Consider the following 17,619-nt stretch of genomic DNA (forward strand, 5'->3'; position numbering starts at 1 on the left):
CAGAGCCACGTCCGATGCGTCGCTCTCCACCTGAAAGGGGAGGGACTCGTCGACCGTGTGCATCGTGGATTTGGCAATAAGAACATAAGAACTAGGAGCAGGAGTAGGCCACCTGGCCCCTCGAGCCTGCTCCGCCATTCAATGAGATCATGGCTGATCTTTTGTGGACTCAGCTCCACTTTCCAGCCCGAACACCATAACCCTTAATCCCTTTATTCTTCAAAAAACTATCTATCTTTATCTTAAAAACATTTAATGAAGGAGCCTCTACTGCTTCACTGGGCAAGGAATTCCATAGATTCACAACCCTTTGGGTGAAGAAGTTCCTCCTAAACTCAGTCCTAAATCTACTTCCCCTTATTTTGAGGCTATGCCCCCTAGTTCTGCTTTCACCCGCCAGTGGAAACAACCTGCCCGCATCTATCCTATCGATTCCCTTCATAATCTTATATGTTTCTATAAGATCCCCCCTCATCCTTCTAAATTCCAATGAGTACAGCCCCAGTCTACTCAACCTCTCCTCATAATCCAACCCCTTCAGCTCTGGGATTAACCTAGTGAATCTCCTCTGCACACCCTCCAGTGCCAGTACGTCCTTTCTCAAGTAAGGAGACCAAAACTGAACACAATACTCCAGGTGTGGCCTCACTAACACCTTATACAATTGCAGCATAACCTCCTTAGTCTTAAACTCCATCCCTCTAGCAATGAAGGACAAAATTCCATTTGCCTTCTTAATCACCTGTTGCACCTGAAAACCAACTTTCTGCGACTCATGCACGAGCACACCCAGGTCTCTCTGCACAGCAGCATGTTTTAATATTTTATCATTTAAATAATAATCCCTTTTGCCGTTATTCTTACCAAAATGGATAACCTCACATTTGTCAACATTGTATTCCATCTGCCAGACCCTAGCCCATTCGCTTAGCCTGTCCAAATCCCTCTGCAGACTTCCAGTATCCTCTGCACTTTTTGCTTTACCACTTATCTTAGTGTCGTCTGCAAACTTGGACACATTGCCCTTGGTCCCCAACTCCAAATCATCTATGTAAATTGTGAACAGTTGTGGGCCCAACACTGATCCCTGAGGGACACCACTAGCTACTGATTGCCAACCAGAGAAACACCCATTAATCCCCACTCTTTGCTTTCTATTAATTAACCAATCCTCTATCCATACTCCTACTTTCCCCTTAATGCCATGCATCTTTATCTTATGCAACAACCTTTTGTGTGGCACCTTGTCAAAGGCTTTCTGGAAATCCAGATATACCCCATCCATTGGCTCCCCGTTATCTACCGCACTGTTAATGTCCTCAAAAAATTCCACTAAATTAGTTAGGCACGACCTGCCCTTTATGAACCCATGCTGCGTCTGTCCAATGGGACAATTTCCATCCAGATGCCTCGCTATTTCTTCCTTGATGATAGATTCCAGCATCTTCCCTACTACCGAAGTTAAGCTCACTGGCCTATAATTACCCACTTTCTGCCTACCTCCTTTTTTAAACAGTGGTGTCACGTTTGCTAATTTCCAATCCGCCGGGACCACCCCAGAGTCTAGTGAATTTTGGTAAATTATCACTAGTGCATTTGCAATTTCCCTAGCCATCTCTTTTAGCACTCTGGGATGCATTCCATCAGGGCCAGGAGACTGGTCTATCTTTAGCCCCATTAGCATGCCCATCACTACCTCCTTGGTGATATCAATCCTCTCAAGGTCCTCACCTGTCATAGCCTCATTTCCATCAGTCACTGGCATGTTATTTGTGTCTTCCACTGTGAAGACCGACCCAAAAAACCTGTTCAGTTCCTCAGCCATTTCCTCATCTCCCATTATTAAATCTCCCTTCTCATCCTCTAAAGGACCAATATTTACCTTAGCCACTCTTTTTTGTTTTATGTATTTGTAGAAACTTTTACTATCTGTTTTTATATTCTGAGCAAGTTTACTCTCATAATCTATCTTACTCTTCTTTATAGCTTTTTTAGTAGCTTTCTGTTGCCCCCTAAAGATTTCCCAGTCCTCTAGTCTCCCACTGATCTTTGCTACTTTGTATGTTTTTTCCTTCAATTTGATACTCTCCCTTATTTCCTTAGATATCCACGGTCGATTGTCCCTCTTTTTACCGTCCTTCCTTTTTGTTGGTATAAACCTTTGCTGGGCACTGTGAAAAATCACTTGGAAGGTTCTCCACTGTTCCTCAACTGTTTCACCATAAAGTCTTTGCTCCCAGTCTACCTTAGCTAGTTCTTCTCTCATCCCATTGTAATCTCCTTTGTTTAAGCATAAAACACTAGTGCTTGATTTTACCTTCTCACCCTCCATCTGTATTTTAAATTCCACCATATTGTGATCGCTCCTTCCGAGAGGATCCCTAACTATGAGATCCTGAATCAATCCTGTCTCATTACACAGGACCAGATCTAGGACCGCTTGTTCCCTCGTAGGTTCCATTACATACTGTTCGAGGAAACTATCGCGGATACATTCTATAAACTCCTCCTCAAGGCTGCCTTGACTGACCTGGTTAAACCAATCAACATGTAGATTAAAATCCCCCATGATAACTGCTGTACCATTTCTACATGCATCTGTTATTTCTTTGTTTATTGCCTGCCCCACCATAAGTTACTACTTGTTGGCCTATAGATTACTCCTATCAGTGACTTTTTTGCCTTACTATTCCTGATTTCCACCCAAATGGATTCAACCTTATCCTCCATAGCACCGATGTCATCCCTTACTGTTGCCCGGATGTCATCCTTAAATAACAGAGCTACACCACCTCCCTTACCATCCACTCTGTCCTTCCGAAAAGTTTGATACCCTCGGATATTTAACTCCCAGTCGTGACCATCCTTTAACCATGTTTCAGTAATGGCCACTAAATCATAGTCATTCACGATGATTTGCGCCATCAACTCATTTACCTTATTCCGAATACTACGAGCATTCAGGTAAAGTACACTTATGTTGGCTTTTTTACCTCTGTTCTTAATCTTAACACCTCGATCAGTAACCTCACCTAAGTTATATTTCCTCTTAACCTTTCTCCTAATTTTCCTTGTCGTCGAACCCACATCTTCCTGTAACAACCTGCCGCATCGCTTACCATTAATGTTTTCACTTCCCGTTTTATTTCTTTTAGTATTCCTGGTCCTATTCACTGAGCTCCCCTCAGTCACTGTACCTTGTACTGTCGCCCTTTTTGATTTTTTACTATGGCTTCTCTGCCTTACACTTTCCCCCTTACTGCCTTTTATTTCTGTCCCTGTTTTACTACCTTCCAACTTCCTGCATCGGTTCCCATCCCCCTGCCACATTAGTTTAAACTCTCCCCAACAGCTCTAGCAAACACCCCCCCTAGGACATCGGTTCCAGTCCTGCCCAGGTGCAGACTGTCCGGTTTGAACTGGTCCCACCTCCCCCAGAATCGGTTCCAATGTCCCAGGAATTTGAATCCCTCCCTCTTGCACCATCTCTCGAGCCACGTATTCATCCTCTCTATCCTGACATTCCTACTCTGACTAGCTCGTGGCACTGGTAGCAATCCTGAGATTACTACCTTTGAGGTCCTACTTTTTAGTTTAACTCCTAGCTCCCTAAATTCAGCTTGTAGGACCTCGTCCCGTTTTTTACCTATATCGTTGGTGCCTACGTGCACCACGACAGCTGGCTGTTCACCCTCCCCCACCCAGAATGTCCTGCAGCCGCTCCGAGACATCCTTGACCCTTGCACCAGGGAGGCAACATACCATCCTGGAGTCTCGATTTCGTCCGCAGAACCGCCTGTCTATTCCCCTTACAATTGAGTCCCCTATCACTATAGCCCTGCCATTCTTCTTCCTGCCCAGCTGCGCAGCAGAGCCAGCCACGGTGCCATGAACCTGGCTGCTGCCGCCTTCCCCTGGTGAGCCATCTCCCTCAACAGTATCCAAAGCGGTATACTGTTTTGCAGGGAGATGACCGCAGAGGACACCTGCACTGCCTTCCTACTTTTGCTCTGTCTTTTGGTCACCCATTTACTATCTCCCTCAGTACCTTTCACCTGCGGTGTGACCAACTCACTAAACGTGCTATCCACGACGTCCTCAGCATCGCGGACGCTCCAAAGTGAGTCCATCCGCAGCTCCAGAGCCATCAAGCGGTCTAACAGGAGCTGCAACTGGACACACTTCTTGCACATGAAGGAGCCAGGGACAGTGGACGTGTCCCTGAGCTCCCACATCGCACACGAGGAGCATGACACGGGTCTGAGATCTCCTGCCATGTCTTAAATGTTCGTCTTGATGTGGTTGAAGGCCCGGCGGGCCTCATCCATCAGGTGGAAAATGGCGGACTTGATGAGTGGGCGGGCCTTGTCCGCATAATTAGGGCTTAATATGAGAAGCATCCCAGGCATCGTTTCAGGGCCTTGGGGCAGTGGGAGAGGGGGAGTTCCAGGAGGGGTCGGGCCCTAGGACTCCATTTTCCACAACGTAGCCAAGAATGGCTCAGCGGGTAGTGCGGAAACCGCATTTCTCCTTATTCTAGGTAAGGTTAAGGAGTTTAGCGGTGTGGAGGAATTTCTGGAGATTCGGGTCATGGTCCTGCTGGTCATGGCCGCAGATGGTGATGTTATCCAGATACGGGAACGTGGCCCGCAGCCCGTACTGGTCAACCATTCGGTCCATCTCTCGCTGGAAGACCGAGACCCCATTGGTGACGCCGAAGGGAACCCTAAGGAAATGGTAGAGGCGGCCATCTGCTTCGAATGCACTGTATTGGCGGTCCTCCGATTGGATGGGGAGCTGGTGGTATGCGGACTTCAAGTCAACTGTGGAGAAGACTCAATACTGCGCAATGTGGTTGACCATGTCAGATATGCGGGGGAGGGGGAACGCGTCAAGCTGCGTATACCGGTTGATCGTCTGACTGTAGTCGATGACCATCCGATGTTTCTCCCCAGTCTTAACTACCACCACTTGAGCTCTCCAGGGGCTGTTACTGACCTCATTGACCCCCCTCCCGCAGACGCCGTTGGACTTCCGACCTGATAAAGGTCCTGTCCTGTGCACTGTACCGTCTGCTCCTCGTGGCGACGGGCTTACAGACCAGGCTGAGGTTCGTGAAGAGTGAGGACGGATCGACCTTAAGGGTCGTGAGGCCACAGATGGTGAGGGGGGGGCAGGGGTCCGCCGAACTTCAGAGTAAGGCTCTGGAGGTGGCAGTGAAAATCGAGACCCAGTAACAGGGCAGCGCAGAGATGGGGGAGGACGTAGAGTCTGAAGTTACTGTACTCTATGCCCTGTACGGAGAAAGTCACGACGCAGTAACCCCCGGATCTGTACGGAATGGGATCCGGAGGCAGGGAGATTTTCTGGGTGACGGGGAGGACCAGGAGGGACCAGTGCCTTACCGTATCAGGGTGAATGAAACTCTCTGTGCTCCCGGAGTCAAAGAGGCAGGTCGTCTCATCCCTGTTGATCCGTACGGTCGTTGTAGCGGTCGCGAGGTTGCGAGGCCGAGACTGATCGAGGGTGATGGAGGTGAACTGCGGACGTTGGTGGGAGGGCTGAGCGGCGGTGGCGGAGGTACCGTTGGCCCGCGAATGGCCAGGTGAGCAGGGTTCCTGTGGTGCATTCCAAGATGGCGCCGAAGAAGGCGGCGCCCATGGGGCACACATGGCGGATGACATCCAAGATGGCGGCACCCACGGGCCGCACGTGGCGGCGAACATGGCGGCACCCCTGGATCGCACATGGGGGGTGTAGCGATGTTGGGCCTGGAAACGGCAGCGACCGATTGGGCCTGGCAAACGGTGACAAAGTGGCCCTTCTTGCCACACCCGTTGTAGGTCGCGCTCCGTGCTGGACAGCGTTGTCTGGGGTGCTTGTTCTGGCCACAAAAATAGCATTTGGGGCCTCCGGTGTTAGCTGGCTGCCACGTGGTGCAGGCTTGCGGTGTACCCGGGTCGGATGATGGTGGGGCCCATGACGCCCACGGGGTGCGGCACGGTCGGAGTGTAGGACTCTAGATTGTGGGAGGCCACTTCCAGGGAGTTAGCGAGCTGTAAAGTCTCTGTAAGGTCGAGTGTACCCCCTTCTAATAATCTCTGGCGGACTTAATGCCCGTGACATAGGTGCCTCTGATCAGCAGTTCCATGTGTTGGACTGCCGACACAGCCTGGCAATTACAGTTTCTGCCAAGCATCCGCAAAGCACGCAGGAAATTGTCCTGGGACTCCCCTGGGAATTGCCGTTTCGTGGCCAGGAGGTGCCTGGCGAACACCTGATTAACAGTCTTGATGTACTGTCCTTTCAGTAGTGCCATCGCTTCCGTGTAAGTGGGAGCGTCCTGACTGAGGAGGAAAACTTGTGGGCTCACCCGTGCGGAGAGTATTTGGAGCTTCTGTGGGTCTGAGAGGGCCGCTGTGGATGCTCCAAGATATCCTTCAAAGCAGGCTAGCCAGTGCTCGAAAGTGGCTGTGGCGCCGGTTGTGTGAGGCTTCAGCTCCAGGCGATCTGGCTTGAGTAAGACGTTCATCTTCAAATTCTAGCACAATAAATTCATGTACCATCAATGACTACGAGACGAAATGGTGAACTATTGAGGCTTTATTGTGCTAGATCTTAAGCCTCCTGCAGCTGGAACCGGAATGGAGGCAGCGCAGGAGAACGGACACTTTTATACAGAGCCTGCTTTGTGGAGCCAGCAGACCAGGATTTACTGTAATGACTGTAGTACAATGGCAGTACCGTAGTGTATGACCAGTGGTGTTTACCACAGCCTGGAAATCTGAAATAAAAATAGCAAACGGTAGAATCAGTCGGAGTCAGAGATTGGAATTGACGTTTTGGGTGTGGACCCCGGTTTTCGTGTTCTTCCTAACTTGGGCGAAGCACATTGTTGAGACAGGGAGCCGAGTGAGTGGAAAAGTTGGCAGTGCCCCAGCATTAATAGTCCTCACCCAAACTCGAATATATTCAGCCCAAGTAAGAAAGCTGTCAGGAAGACAGACATGCATCTCAAGCGATGTACACCACAGTGGCAAATCAATGATGCAGACTGCAAATGGGTAAAAGGAAATTAAGCATTGGTTCTTTCGGAATCCTCGAAATGTTGCCGGTCCTGGAAATTGCCATGACCGCGGCCTCATTATCGCAAAGTATCTCAAATTTGCCTTCAATGTTAAGCGTTAGTTATGATCGTTCGTTAAAACTCAATCAACGCGTTAATGTGGGGGTTTTGCAATGCGAGCACTTCTCGTATTAAGTTTAAACGTTCTTCAGTTTCACCCCCAGGTAATACTCCAACGCTGCAATCAATGTAATATTGTTCAAAGAGTGCACGGATGGCAACTAAAGCAAGGTTCATCCCGATTGCGGGATATTAATGTTGCTGTATGCAGTAAAATGTGCCGGGGCATCAAAACTCAGAGCGAGATTTCATTGTGAAATGTTTAATTTTGCACTTGTTGCTCAAATCCCGAGTGACGGCCTGGTTGCTAATTCGGCAGCACATCAGCATCCATCACACACCCTGCTGTCAGTGCTCTGCACCAGCTCTCCTCCCCTTCTCTCTGATACAGACAGCTGCTGTGGCCACTCGAATGCAACACCCACACACATCCTGCACTTTCTCTCTATCAAGCACAAGCGCGCCTCTGGCTTCGGCACCCTGACGTCAAGCCTTTTTTTCCATCTTTGTAGGATTAAAGTGTGAGAGGGAGAATGGTTTTCCCAGCCCCGGCCGAGCCAGCAAGCACCTCCCGTTGACTGGATCCCCCTCTGGAAGTCTCTGCAGCTGCTGAGCTCATGATCCCCCCAGCCATGGTCGCTGTTCATACCTCGTCCCAGTCTTCAGCATCAACAGAATGGGTCGCCTGTCTGGATAAAAGGTAGGAAAGGAAATGTCAACTGGGAACCTTTCAAACACGGAAAACAATGCGGCAAGAGATTTCTCAGAACCAACCCTCCGTTTTGCTTCGTAGAGAATGAAATCAAGCGCGATGATAACAATAGGCGTTTTAATGACTTTGGACTAGCTTACAATGACAGGCAGTCAGGTTAGGAGATGCAGATTTTCTCCCCTATCTCTGAACAATATCAATATTTTATATAATACATTGCGAGCGATTTCCCTGATTACCAAAGAACTGCCGGTTCGCTGCTTATTTCAAACACACAAGTACCGCGATAGGAGAATGCTGTTATTTTGTATATTTATATCCGTAATCAGTCTAAATACCACATGTGCCAATGCTCTATTTAAAGACCCATTTTAAAGAAACGACACCTGTAATTTCCGCAGAGAAATGTTACCAACTTTGATATTTGGGAGGATTTTATTTGGAGTATGTGCATTTCTGAACCACATGTTTCAGTGGGAATACTGTGATGCTGAGTTTGGTGCCCCGTTCCACCAGTTCATTTCTAATGCCAGTGGTGAAAAAGGCAAGGCAAAGTGGATGTGTAGGCCTACCTTTTTGTACATTAAAGTGATGGTATATAGTTTGTACACTATAATTAAATAATGCTGCATTATTTACTCTTGGGCAATTAAAGATTTCAGCTGCCTCTAAACGTTTTCTTGAAATTCAAACCCAATATTTTGTTCTTAAAATTACACGCGACTCCTTAAAGCTTCATTTTCAGTAAAATGAATACTTGATGATTGAAGCTTGCTCTTAATTTATAAACAGCAAATATGATGTTTATTACATTGGTATCTTGTTAAAATGCGATTGATATAAAACGGTAGACAAGCGATTTTCCAATGTTTGTGTGCATATCTATAAAGCAGTAATTCCCAATAATCATACAGAAAATTTACAAATGCACCTGCAGCTTTTGTGATGCTCTGTTGTGTACATCATTCATTGACATAATGTGGATTGATGAAAATTAATGTTAAAATTCACAAGGAATTAAATTAGTATATGAACAGGCAAATCCAAGGCAGTAATATAAGCTCACATGTTAGGATGATAGTTAAGATATGCATCAGGCATTGTTATTCTTTAGTGGATAATAATTTGCAAAATTTACACTGAAAACAACATATGTAAGGTAGCAAGATGCATTAAAGCTCACTTCAAACTTGAGTTAAAATATTCAGTTTTTTAAAATTCCTAAATTGGATGTGGGTATCGCTGGCTGGGCCAGCATTTGTTGCCCATCCCTAATTGCCAACCCCTAATTTAAGATTCAACCACATTGCTGTGGGTCGAGACTCACATGTAGGCCAGACCAGGTAAGGTTGGCAGATTTCCTTCCCCAATGGGCATGAGTGAACCAGATGGGTTTTTACGACAGTTGACAATGGTTTCATGGTCATCATTAAATGTTTAATTCCAGACATTTTTAATTCAAATTTCAACATCCGCCATGGTGGGATTTGAATCTGGGTTCCCAGAGCATTATGTTTGACCTCTGGATTACTAGACCAGTGGCAATACCACTGTTCCTCCCCTGTGTCAGAAAAGAGAATTTTATTTATTTATGCTCCCAACAATTGACTTCAATTGATGCCATAGTCTCGTAATTGTAAACTTTTGTCTTTCAGTGTCATCTTGCCTCAGTTGATAGCACCTTTTTGGGCCAATTTTCTGTCTGGCTGCAGAGGAGCGTTTTGGTGCACCAAAAGGTCACACAGCTTTTTCTTTGGAGGAAATCCAACATTCCTCTGCATTCCCCAATCTGCACCATTTTCCTCTGTCTTTTTGTGGGTTGGGAATGTCATGGCATTCCCTATCGCGGGGGAAGCGCTCAACAGCCGCGACCGGCTTTTATGTTCAGAATGCCGGCTGTGACTCGCCTTTAAGTGCGAACGACGCAGTCTTCCCGCCAGAAGAGGCGTCAGAGAGCAGGTCACATGCCTGGCATGTACACTGACATCACGTACCCTGTACGTCCGTGCTTTTGCATGAAATCACAGAGGAAAAATTTGTCCATTTTCTAGCTGTGAGCTAGCAAGCAACAGGACTGAAGATGCATCATTTTGTTATAAGGAAGAGAGGACCAGAGACATAAACAGGCTACGATCTCACAACTGAATCTGCTGGAGAGAGCTGCACAGGGGAATCCACAGCAGGACAAAGTAGTGCTAGTGTGAGCTGCTCAGTAGTGTCTTTGGCAGGACAAAGTAGTGCTAGTGTGAGCTGCTCAATAGAGTCTATGGCAGGACAAAGTAATGCTAGTGTGAGCTGCTCAATAGAGTCTATGGCAGGACAATGTAATGCTAGTGTGAGGTACGCAGGAGAGTCTTTGGCAGGCCAAAGCAGTGCTAGTGTGAGCTGCACAGGAGAGTCTATGGCAGGATAAAGCAGTGCTAGTGTGAGCTGCATACAGAGCTCCAGAATCTCTGGTGAACAGCCTACTAAGAAGAAACTGAAATCGGGAACAAAGCAGTTTGAAGATGATTTCTTGAGGTATGGCTTTGTTAATTATGTCTGTGCAAATCAGAATGCAAGGCCCATGTGTATTATATGCCGGGAAGTACTGGCAAATGAAAGTTTGGAACTCTCAAAACTTCAAATGCATTTGAAGACGATGCATAACGAGTTCAAAGACAAACCTCTTGATTTTTTTCAAAGGATGAAGCAAGAGCTTAATCTCAAATCACCAGCTGAAGCCCTTAGCAGAAATGTAATATTGAATTACAAAGCACAATTAGCCTCTTACATGATAGCTTACCGTGTAGCTAAAGAGAAAATGCTCCACACTATATCAGAGAGCTTAATTCCTGAAGCATTAGACATGGCTTGTACGGTCTTAAATGAGAGTTCAGCTGAAAAACTGAAATGCATTCATCTTAGCGATAAAGTGGCTCGTCAAATTTGTGATATGACTGAGAATTTAGAAGTCCAGCTTATTTCTCGTTTAAAGTCAGCACAGGAGTTCTCAATACAACTGGATGAAAGTCCAGAGGGGGGATTCTCCGTTTCTGAGACTAAGGGCTGGATTATCCGATTGCCGACGGCGAAATCTCGTTCGGCGATTGGCTGGAGAATTGTTTTTTATGCCGAAATCGGGGGCGGCGCCGTTTTTCAGATGCTCCGTCCCCCTCAAAAACAGTATCATCGCTGAGTACGCTGCACGCTGTTGGGAAGGCGTCACCTAAGGCCCTCCCGCGATGCTCCACCCCCGATGGGCCGACATCCTGATGGCTTGGGGCGCGTGTGCTCACACTTTTCAGGGACTTCGCGTGGCGGATGCGGGCTGTGTCCAGCGCCGCCACAGCCCGGGAGGGGGTGGGGGTTCAGCGGGGGCTAGGGGGACTGGTGGGGGGTGGTCCAGGGATGGCGACTGGCGTTACAGGGGGCACTATCTGGCAGGCTGGGTCCGGCCCCATGTTGTACGGCGTGACCGCTGCAGATCACTGCAGTGCACATGCGTGGCCACGGACCCAGCAATTCTCCGTTCATATCTGCAGGTAAAGTCGGGGGCTTTATGTGGCGCAGCTGCTAGCTCCCCAGCGGGTGGAGCATCGGTGTGGGGGGGGGGGGGGGGGGGGGGCGACTTTTTGGTTGTAAGACTTGACACATACTCCGGACATAACCTCAAAATCGGAGAATCCAGCCTCAAGTGTTGACGCCAACACACAATCCATGAATTCTTATGGCAGGAAAACCAGCACACACCTGGACCGATTCCGCTACTGTTGAGGGGCTAGCATCAGTGCTGCGTGGAACACAATCGATTCCATTGAAAAATGGTGCAGGATTTGCCTCATCTGTGATCGACACTTGGGAGGCTGACAAGCTGCACATACACTTATCCCAGCCAACAAGATGGCACTGGTTGTGCTGGAGCGTGCCCGTACAGCTGATGGGTCAGCTGGGGCCAGAGGGCACCCAGGGGGATGCCCTGGGGGGCATCTATTCGACCTGTGGCACTATGTTCAAAGTGGGCTGTTAGCCATGTGTGCAGCTGCATGGCTGCCTTGCTGTTTGCGGCAATGGTGCTCCATGTCCGTCCACCCTGACCCTACAGCCCACTTCCTGACCACCCCTCACTACCCCCCCCGGCCCTGGCAGAAGCCCCCTGGTCAGCGGCACAACTGTCAGCAAACTATGGTGATGTTGGACACCTTCTGTACCCCTTCTCTGTCCCTCAGCAGCCGCCACACCAGTTTCATTATTTTTAAAAGCACAAGTGAACTTTGCCTTCGGGAACTCGGCCCATCAGAAGTGGAGAATCGCGGAGTCCACGGAGAATACCGGGTCAGGCCCACTAATGATATGCAAACAGTGTCTACTGTACGTGCGTTCCAGAATCCATTGGCTCCACTGTCGAGGTGCTGGAGCATTGTGATTTGGCGTCAAATCAGCACCTGCCGTGTCGGAACCGACTATCCGCCCAATCACCTTTCCCGATTTCAGCGTCAGCTAACAGAGAATCCTGCCCCAGATGTTTCAACCAAACATACCTTGCTATTTTACATTAGGTATGTTTGGTACAATGAATTTGTTGAGTATTTGTTGAGCTGTCTGATATTGCCAACCAGCACAACTGGGGCACAGATTTATGATGCATTGAATAGATATGTGGTTGGAAAGTGCGGACTCAACTGGCCTCATTGGAAAGGAATCACAGGCAATGGGGCAGCCAATATGACTGGGAAAAACAGTGCACTTATAAGAAGGATTAAGGAGGCAGCTGCTCTGGGCATTGTTTGGAATCATTGTTTATTGACCATGAGGAATTATATCTGATCTTGAAGTGGTGTTGGAAGGAATTGTAAAAGTTGTGAATTTCATTAAACGCAATGCACTTAATACTAGACTTTTTGCGGCTCTGTGTTTCATTATGGAGGTCGAGCACACACATTTATTGTTCCACACAGGGGTGTGTTGGCTGTCATGGGATCGGGTGCTTGTCAGAGCTTGCAAACTGAGGTATGAAATCCACGCTTTCCTCCTTGAGAAATTGTCCCCTCTGGCTGATTTGTTTGATGATGAAACTTGGAGGATAACTATGTCTTACCTGGCAGTCACCTTTTCAATTTGAAATGAACTGAACCTCAAATTGCATGGGAAGGATGATGTTTGCTTTTGGCACAGTGAAGAAATAGATGCATTCTGAAAAGTCATTGAACATTTGGTAAGCGCAAGTAGAAAGCTAAAACTACTACATGTTCCCCACACTGCTACGATACAGTGTTAGTAAGGGAATGGTCAATAGACTGGCAAGCCTCGTTCAGTTGCATGTGGCTGAACTGATCAACAGTTTTTGTCGCTATTTTCCAGAGTGCAAGTTTCAGATTTTGAAAGAGAAGAGGTGGGAAAAGAATTTGTTTTGAGTTTGAGACCCCAGAATCAATTATTAGCTTTCGGCCTACTCCAAATGAAGAGACTGAACTTCTGCGCCTCACCTGTGACAAACACATTAAAAACACACCACAAGTCCATCAGGCTGTCAGCATTCTGGAGAAATGTCTCTGAGGACTATCCAGTGCTGAGTAAAATAATCATCTTGTTGCTATTACCCTTCACAATGACCTACATGTGCAAGGTTGGATTTTCCGTCCTCACAAAGATGAAAACAGCACAAAGGAACCGGCTGAACTCTGCATCTGATATGCGCATTGCCCTCTCCCCCGTGAACCTAGTTGGAGTGAGATCGTGAGGACCAAGCAGGCTCACCTGTCGCATTAAAGGTAAGTGAAAATGGTGTGCTACGAAAGTCAGCCGGCGTGGGTCTCTAAGGTGGGCCGTTTGGTAAAAGCGGGTCCCGGGAAAAAAAGGTTGAAACACACTGGTCTCGTGTGCAAAACACAATGCCATCCCCATTGATACGGTATCTCATTTAAAATGAAGCGACACTTTCCCACACAAGCTCACGCTCTCTAGCACGGCTTGTAAACTGCACTGTAAACCCAATCTTGGTGTTAAATGACCAAAGTGGCCCATGAAGTAACAAGTGGTTCAGGTGTGCAATTTGTGAGCTGCACATTTGTGCAGGTTGGGTTTTTCCGAGCCTGGAGGAAGATTTGGCTCTTTCTCGCTAAGTTGATTCAAGCCTCCAATCTGGAGCACATATTCTCGGCTGATACTTTAATGTAGTACTGACGAAATGCTGCCTTATTGGAGGTACTTGCTTTTGGATGAGATGTTAAACCATGACCCTATTTAGCAGTTCTGATGGATGTAAAATCTTTCATGGCACCTTGCAAAGAAGAGGAGGGAATTGTTGTGGTGTCCAGATCAAATTTCGCCTCGCCAACATCGCCAAAAAAACCCTGAAAATGCTAAGTTTGTTATGAAATCCGTTGCAATATTCTGAGGGCAAGAAGCTATCTGCATGCAAGCACATTTGTACTTCTTTGAACAGGAACAGCATAACATAAAATATGATGATGTGGAGATGCTATGATTGAACACTATTTTTTGCATGTTCTACGATGCTGCTAGACATGTCGGGCGCGATTTAACGGAAAAGACTCTTAAGTATAATTTTGGATTGGATTGGATTTGTTTATTATCATGTGTATCAAGGTACAGTGAAAAGTATTTTACTGCGAGAAAAAAATGCTGGGAGTTTCCTGTTGGCTCTTCTGGCGTGTTCGCCACACTTCATCACTTTTTTGGGCCCTGGGGAGTGTCTCACCAGTTTAGCCGACACTTAAAAATGTTTTAATCACTGTGGAGCTGAGCTCAGACATTGGGCCGCCATTTTGAAAGGGTGTCCTAATCTCAAAGTGAGCTTGTGAGTCCTCCACAACCCCCACCCATGGACAGCGTCACCCCCCACAAACATGGGCATTACCGCCCCAAGTGAGGACAGCCCGCCATGTTCTTCAGGCTCCACCCCACAGCCCCTTACAGACCTCCCCTTTCAGGACTCCCACCCGTCATCCCAGCCCCCTGCTACCTCCCAGAGGCCCCTTACCTGCCCTGCACCCCCCACTGTTCATACCCCCTTACACCCTCCTTTCATGGGCATAGCCCCCCCTTGAGCCTTGACTCTTGGCAGTGCCAGCCTGGCACCCTTTCATTGGCACACTGGCAGTGCTCCTGCCGGCTTGTAAGTGTCAAGGTACCAGGCTGACAATTCCAAAGTGCCCGTGTTCGAGGGGGAGGGCCAAGGGGCCACCCTGCACTCTCCCTGGCCACTCTTTCGATGGCCTGGAAGACCCCCCCCCCCCCCCGCCCCACCCTCCCTCCCGTGTGCCGTTCCGCCTGGTCCACATTTGTATGGACCAGTACTGAATGGTGCCCAGCTGTGGCCTCCCTGGGGAGACCAGTAGATCCATTGAAGCTGGCATATACCCGGGTAAGTAGGCCTAAAGCAGATTTAAGGCCGACATACGTGAGCGTGGCTTGGTCCCGCCCATTGTGGTCATGTTCCTGATCCCTACACCTCGTGGTACTTGGGTAGATCCTGCAAGTTGTCGTGGCTGTCGGGAAGCCGATGGGAGGCTTCACCCAGCATCTACCGGCCATGTCGCCCTCTCATAGGAGCGCGACGTAGCCTGTAGATCGCGCCTGTTGTGTGGTATTCTTCATTTGTGCATTGCTTATTCAAAACAAGAATACAGTGCATGTGTGAGACAGAGAGACAATGCCACTGGGATTTAGTCGCCATGAAGTAATGAAATGCCATAGAGTGTGATAGTGATCCCAGCTTCCATTGCTGACCAGAGTGTCATCTGCACTCTCACCTCTGAGTTGTGCCCCAATTCCCATTTAACGGCTTAATTTAAGCAGGAGCTCCAGTACTGAGTGAGTGTTGCACTGTCAGGGGTGTCATCTTTTGAATGGGATATGAATGTGAAACACCTTCTGCCCTCTGAAGTGGATGGAAGAGATTCCGTGGCACTATTTCAAAGAATTCTCCCTAGAATCCTGACCAATATTTAATCCACAACCATGGTCTGCTCTTTTCCACACTCATGTTTTGTGAGATCTTGCTGTGTGCATTTTGGCAGCTGTGCATCCTATATTTCAAAATTACTTATTTAGCTGTAAAGCATGTTGGTACTTCCTAAGGTTGTGAAAGGTGCTATATAAATGCAAGTTGTTCCCCCTTTGGGTCATAACATACTATGATAGTATGAGAAGCACTGCACAGCTTCTGGTTATCGAGCTCAATATTGAATTTAGATATTGGTAACAATGAATACATTTGAATGATTTGAATTAAGTTTATTGAACATAAGCTTAATATATAGCTCCATATGCATGAAGATACGTTGCAATAATAGAAGAATATACACAAAATATATCAGTGTTACACACCCTGATTATACTCAGCTGTTCATTGAGACTATTTGTGATGTTTACATAATGTAGAATGTTTGTCATCTGACTACTTTAATAAGATAGTTTGACTGTTACATTTCTAAGAGCAAAGATTATTGTAAGTCAGCCTGCATATATACATAATTGTTGCCATTGGGATTTGAGAGATACTGGAATGGCAGGATTTATTGTTAATTCTCCATTGCCCCGAGAGTAAGTCAGCCGGATAGGGAGGGATGGCAGATTCCTTACATGAAAGACATTCGTGAATCAATTGGTTTTTTACTACACTCCAGAAGCCTTCATCATCAAGGGGATAGAGAGACCCAAAGTATTGGAAAATGCACGATAAAGAACATTTTACAGAATTAACATCCTTTTCCCAAAGAAAGCATATTATCTGATGTACTCTCAATGGTGATTTACTTTACTTTCCACCCAATATTTAGAGGTATTTGCATGTTACTGGAACAAAATCCTGATTATACCGTCTAAGCAGCCACATATTATATCCTATGTTAATGAAGTATTTCAACTCAAGTCATAGTCATTTTAACAATAGATTTAAAGCATATGCTTTCTGAGTTGATCTTTCCTGCACACTCCAAAATGGTTGTCTGATATTGAATGTACAGCCTGACTACTTTCATGTTAAGTGAGATAGGTGATGCATTATTTGTTTTTATTGACCTGGGAGACTTTGGGCGGGATTCTCCGTTGGCCCACGCCAAAATCGCGAAATGCGATTCGGCGAGAATAGGTTCCAACGCTAAAATCGCGGCGGGCACCGATTTGACACCAAATCACAATTCTTAGTCAGCTCAACAACGGTGTCAATACGGTCCGGGAAGCACATACAGTAAACACCGTTTGCATATCATTAGTGGGCCCGACCCGGTATTCTCTAGGGCCTCCGCCATGCTCCGCCTCTGATGGGTCGAGTTCCCAACGGCACGGTTCACTTGTGCTTCTCAAAATCATGAAGCCGGTGTTGTGGCTACTGAGGGAGAGAGAGGGGAGATGGAAAGTGTCCAACAGCCTCATAGTTTGCTGACAGTTGTGCCGCTGGCCGAGAGGCTTCTCCCAGGGCCGTGAGGAGTAGCGGGGTTGGCCAGGAGTATGGCTGTGCGGTCGGAGTGGACAGGCATGGAACACCATTGCCACAGCTGGCAAGGCAACCATGCAGCTGTGAACGCTTCGGACTTCCCACTGTGAACTTAGGGCCACGGGTCGCATAGATGTCCACTTAGGCCACCCCCCCAGCTGTATGGACGCGCTCCAGTGCACCCAGTGCCATCTTGTTGGCTGGGATGAGCGTGTGAGGATTGCAATGTGTATTTACGGCTGCAGCTTGTCAGCCTCCCGAATGTCAATTACGGACTCGGCG

The 17,619-nt window shown here is 47.5% G+C and overlaps 1 protein-coding gene across 4 annotated transcripts in view; it reads left to right on the forward strand.

The window, feature by feature from the left end:
* The first annotated feature begins 7,560 nt into the window (after positions 1-7,560).
* Positions 7,561-17,619, forward strand: part of rapgef4a (Rap guanine nucleotide exchange factor 4a) — a 631,693-nt gene continuing 621,634 nt past the window's right edge. For all 4 annotated transcript variants that reach the window (XM_072476111.1, XM_072476137.1, XM_072476128.1 and 1 more), the window contains exon 1: positions 7,561-7,886. In XM_072476111.1, coding sequence (XP_072332212.1) covers positions 7,804-7,886 — 83 coding nt within the window. In that variant the 5' untranslated portion in view covers positions 7,561-7,803. The remainder of the gene's footprint in view (positions 7,887-17,619) is intronic.

This window comes from Scyliorhinus torazame, chromosome 2, assembly GCF_047496885.1.
Source record: "Scyliorhinus torazame isolate Kashiwa2021f chromosome 2, sScyTor2.1, whole genome shotgun sequence".
In the NCBI taxonomy this organism is placed as follows: domain Eukaryota; kingdom Metazoa; phylum Chordata; class Chondrichthyes; order Carcharhiniformes; family Scyliorhinidae; genus Scyliorhinus; species Scyliorhinus torazame.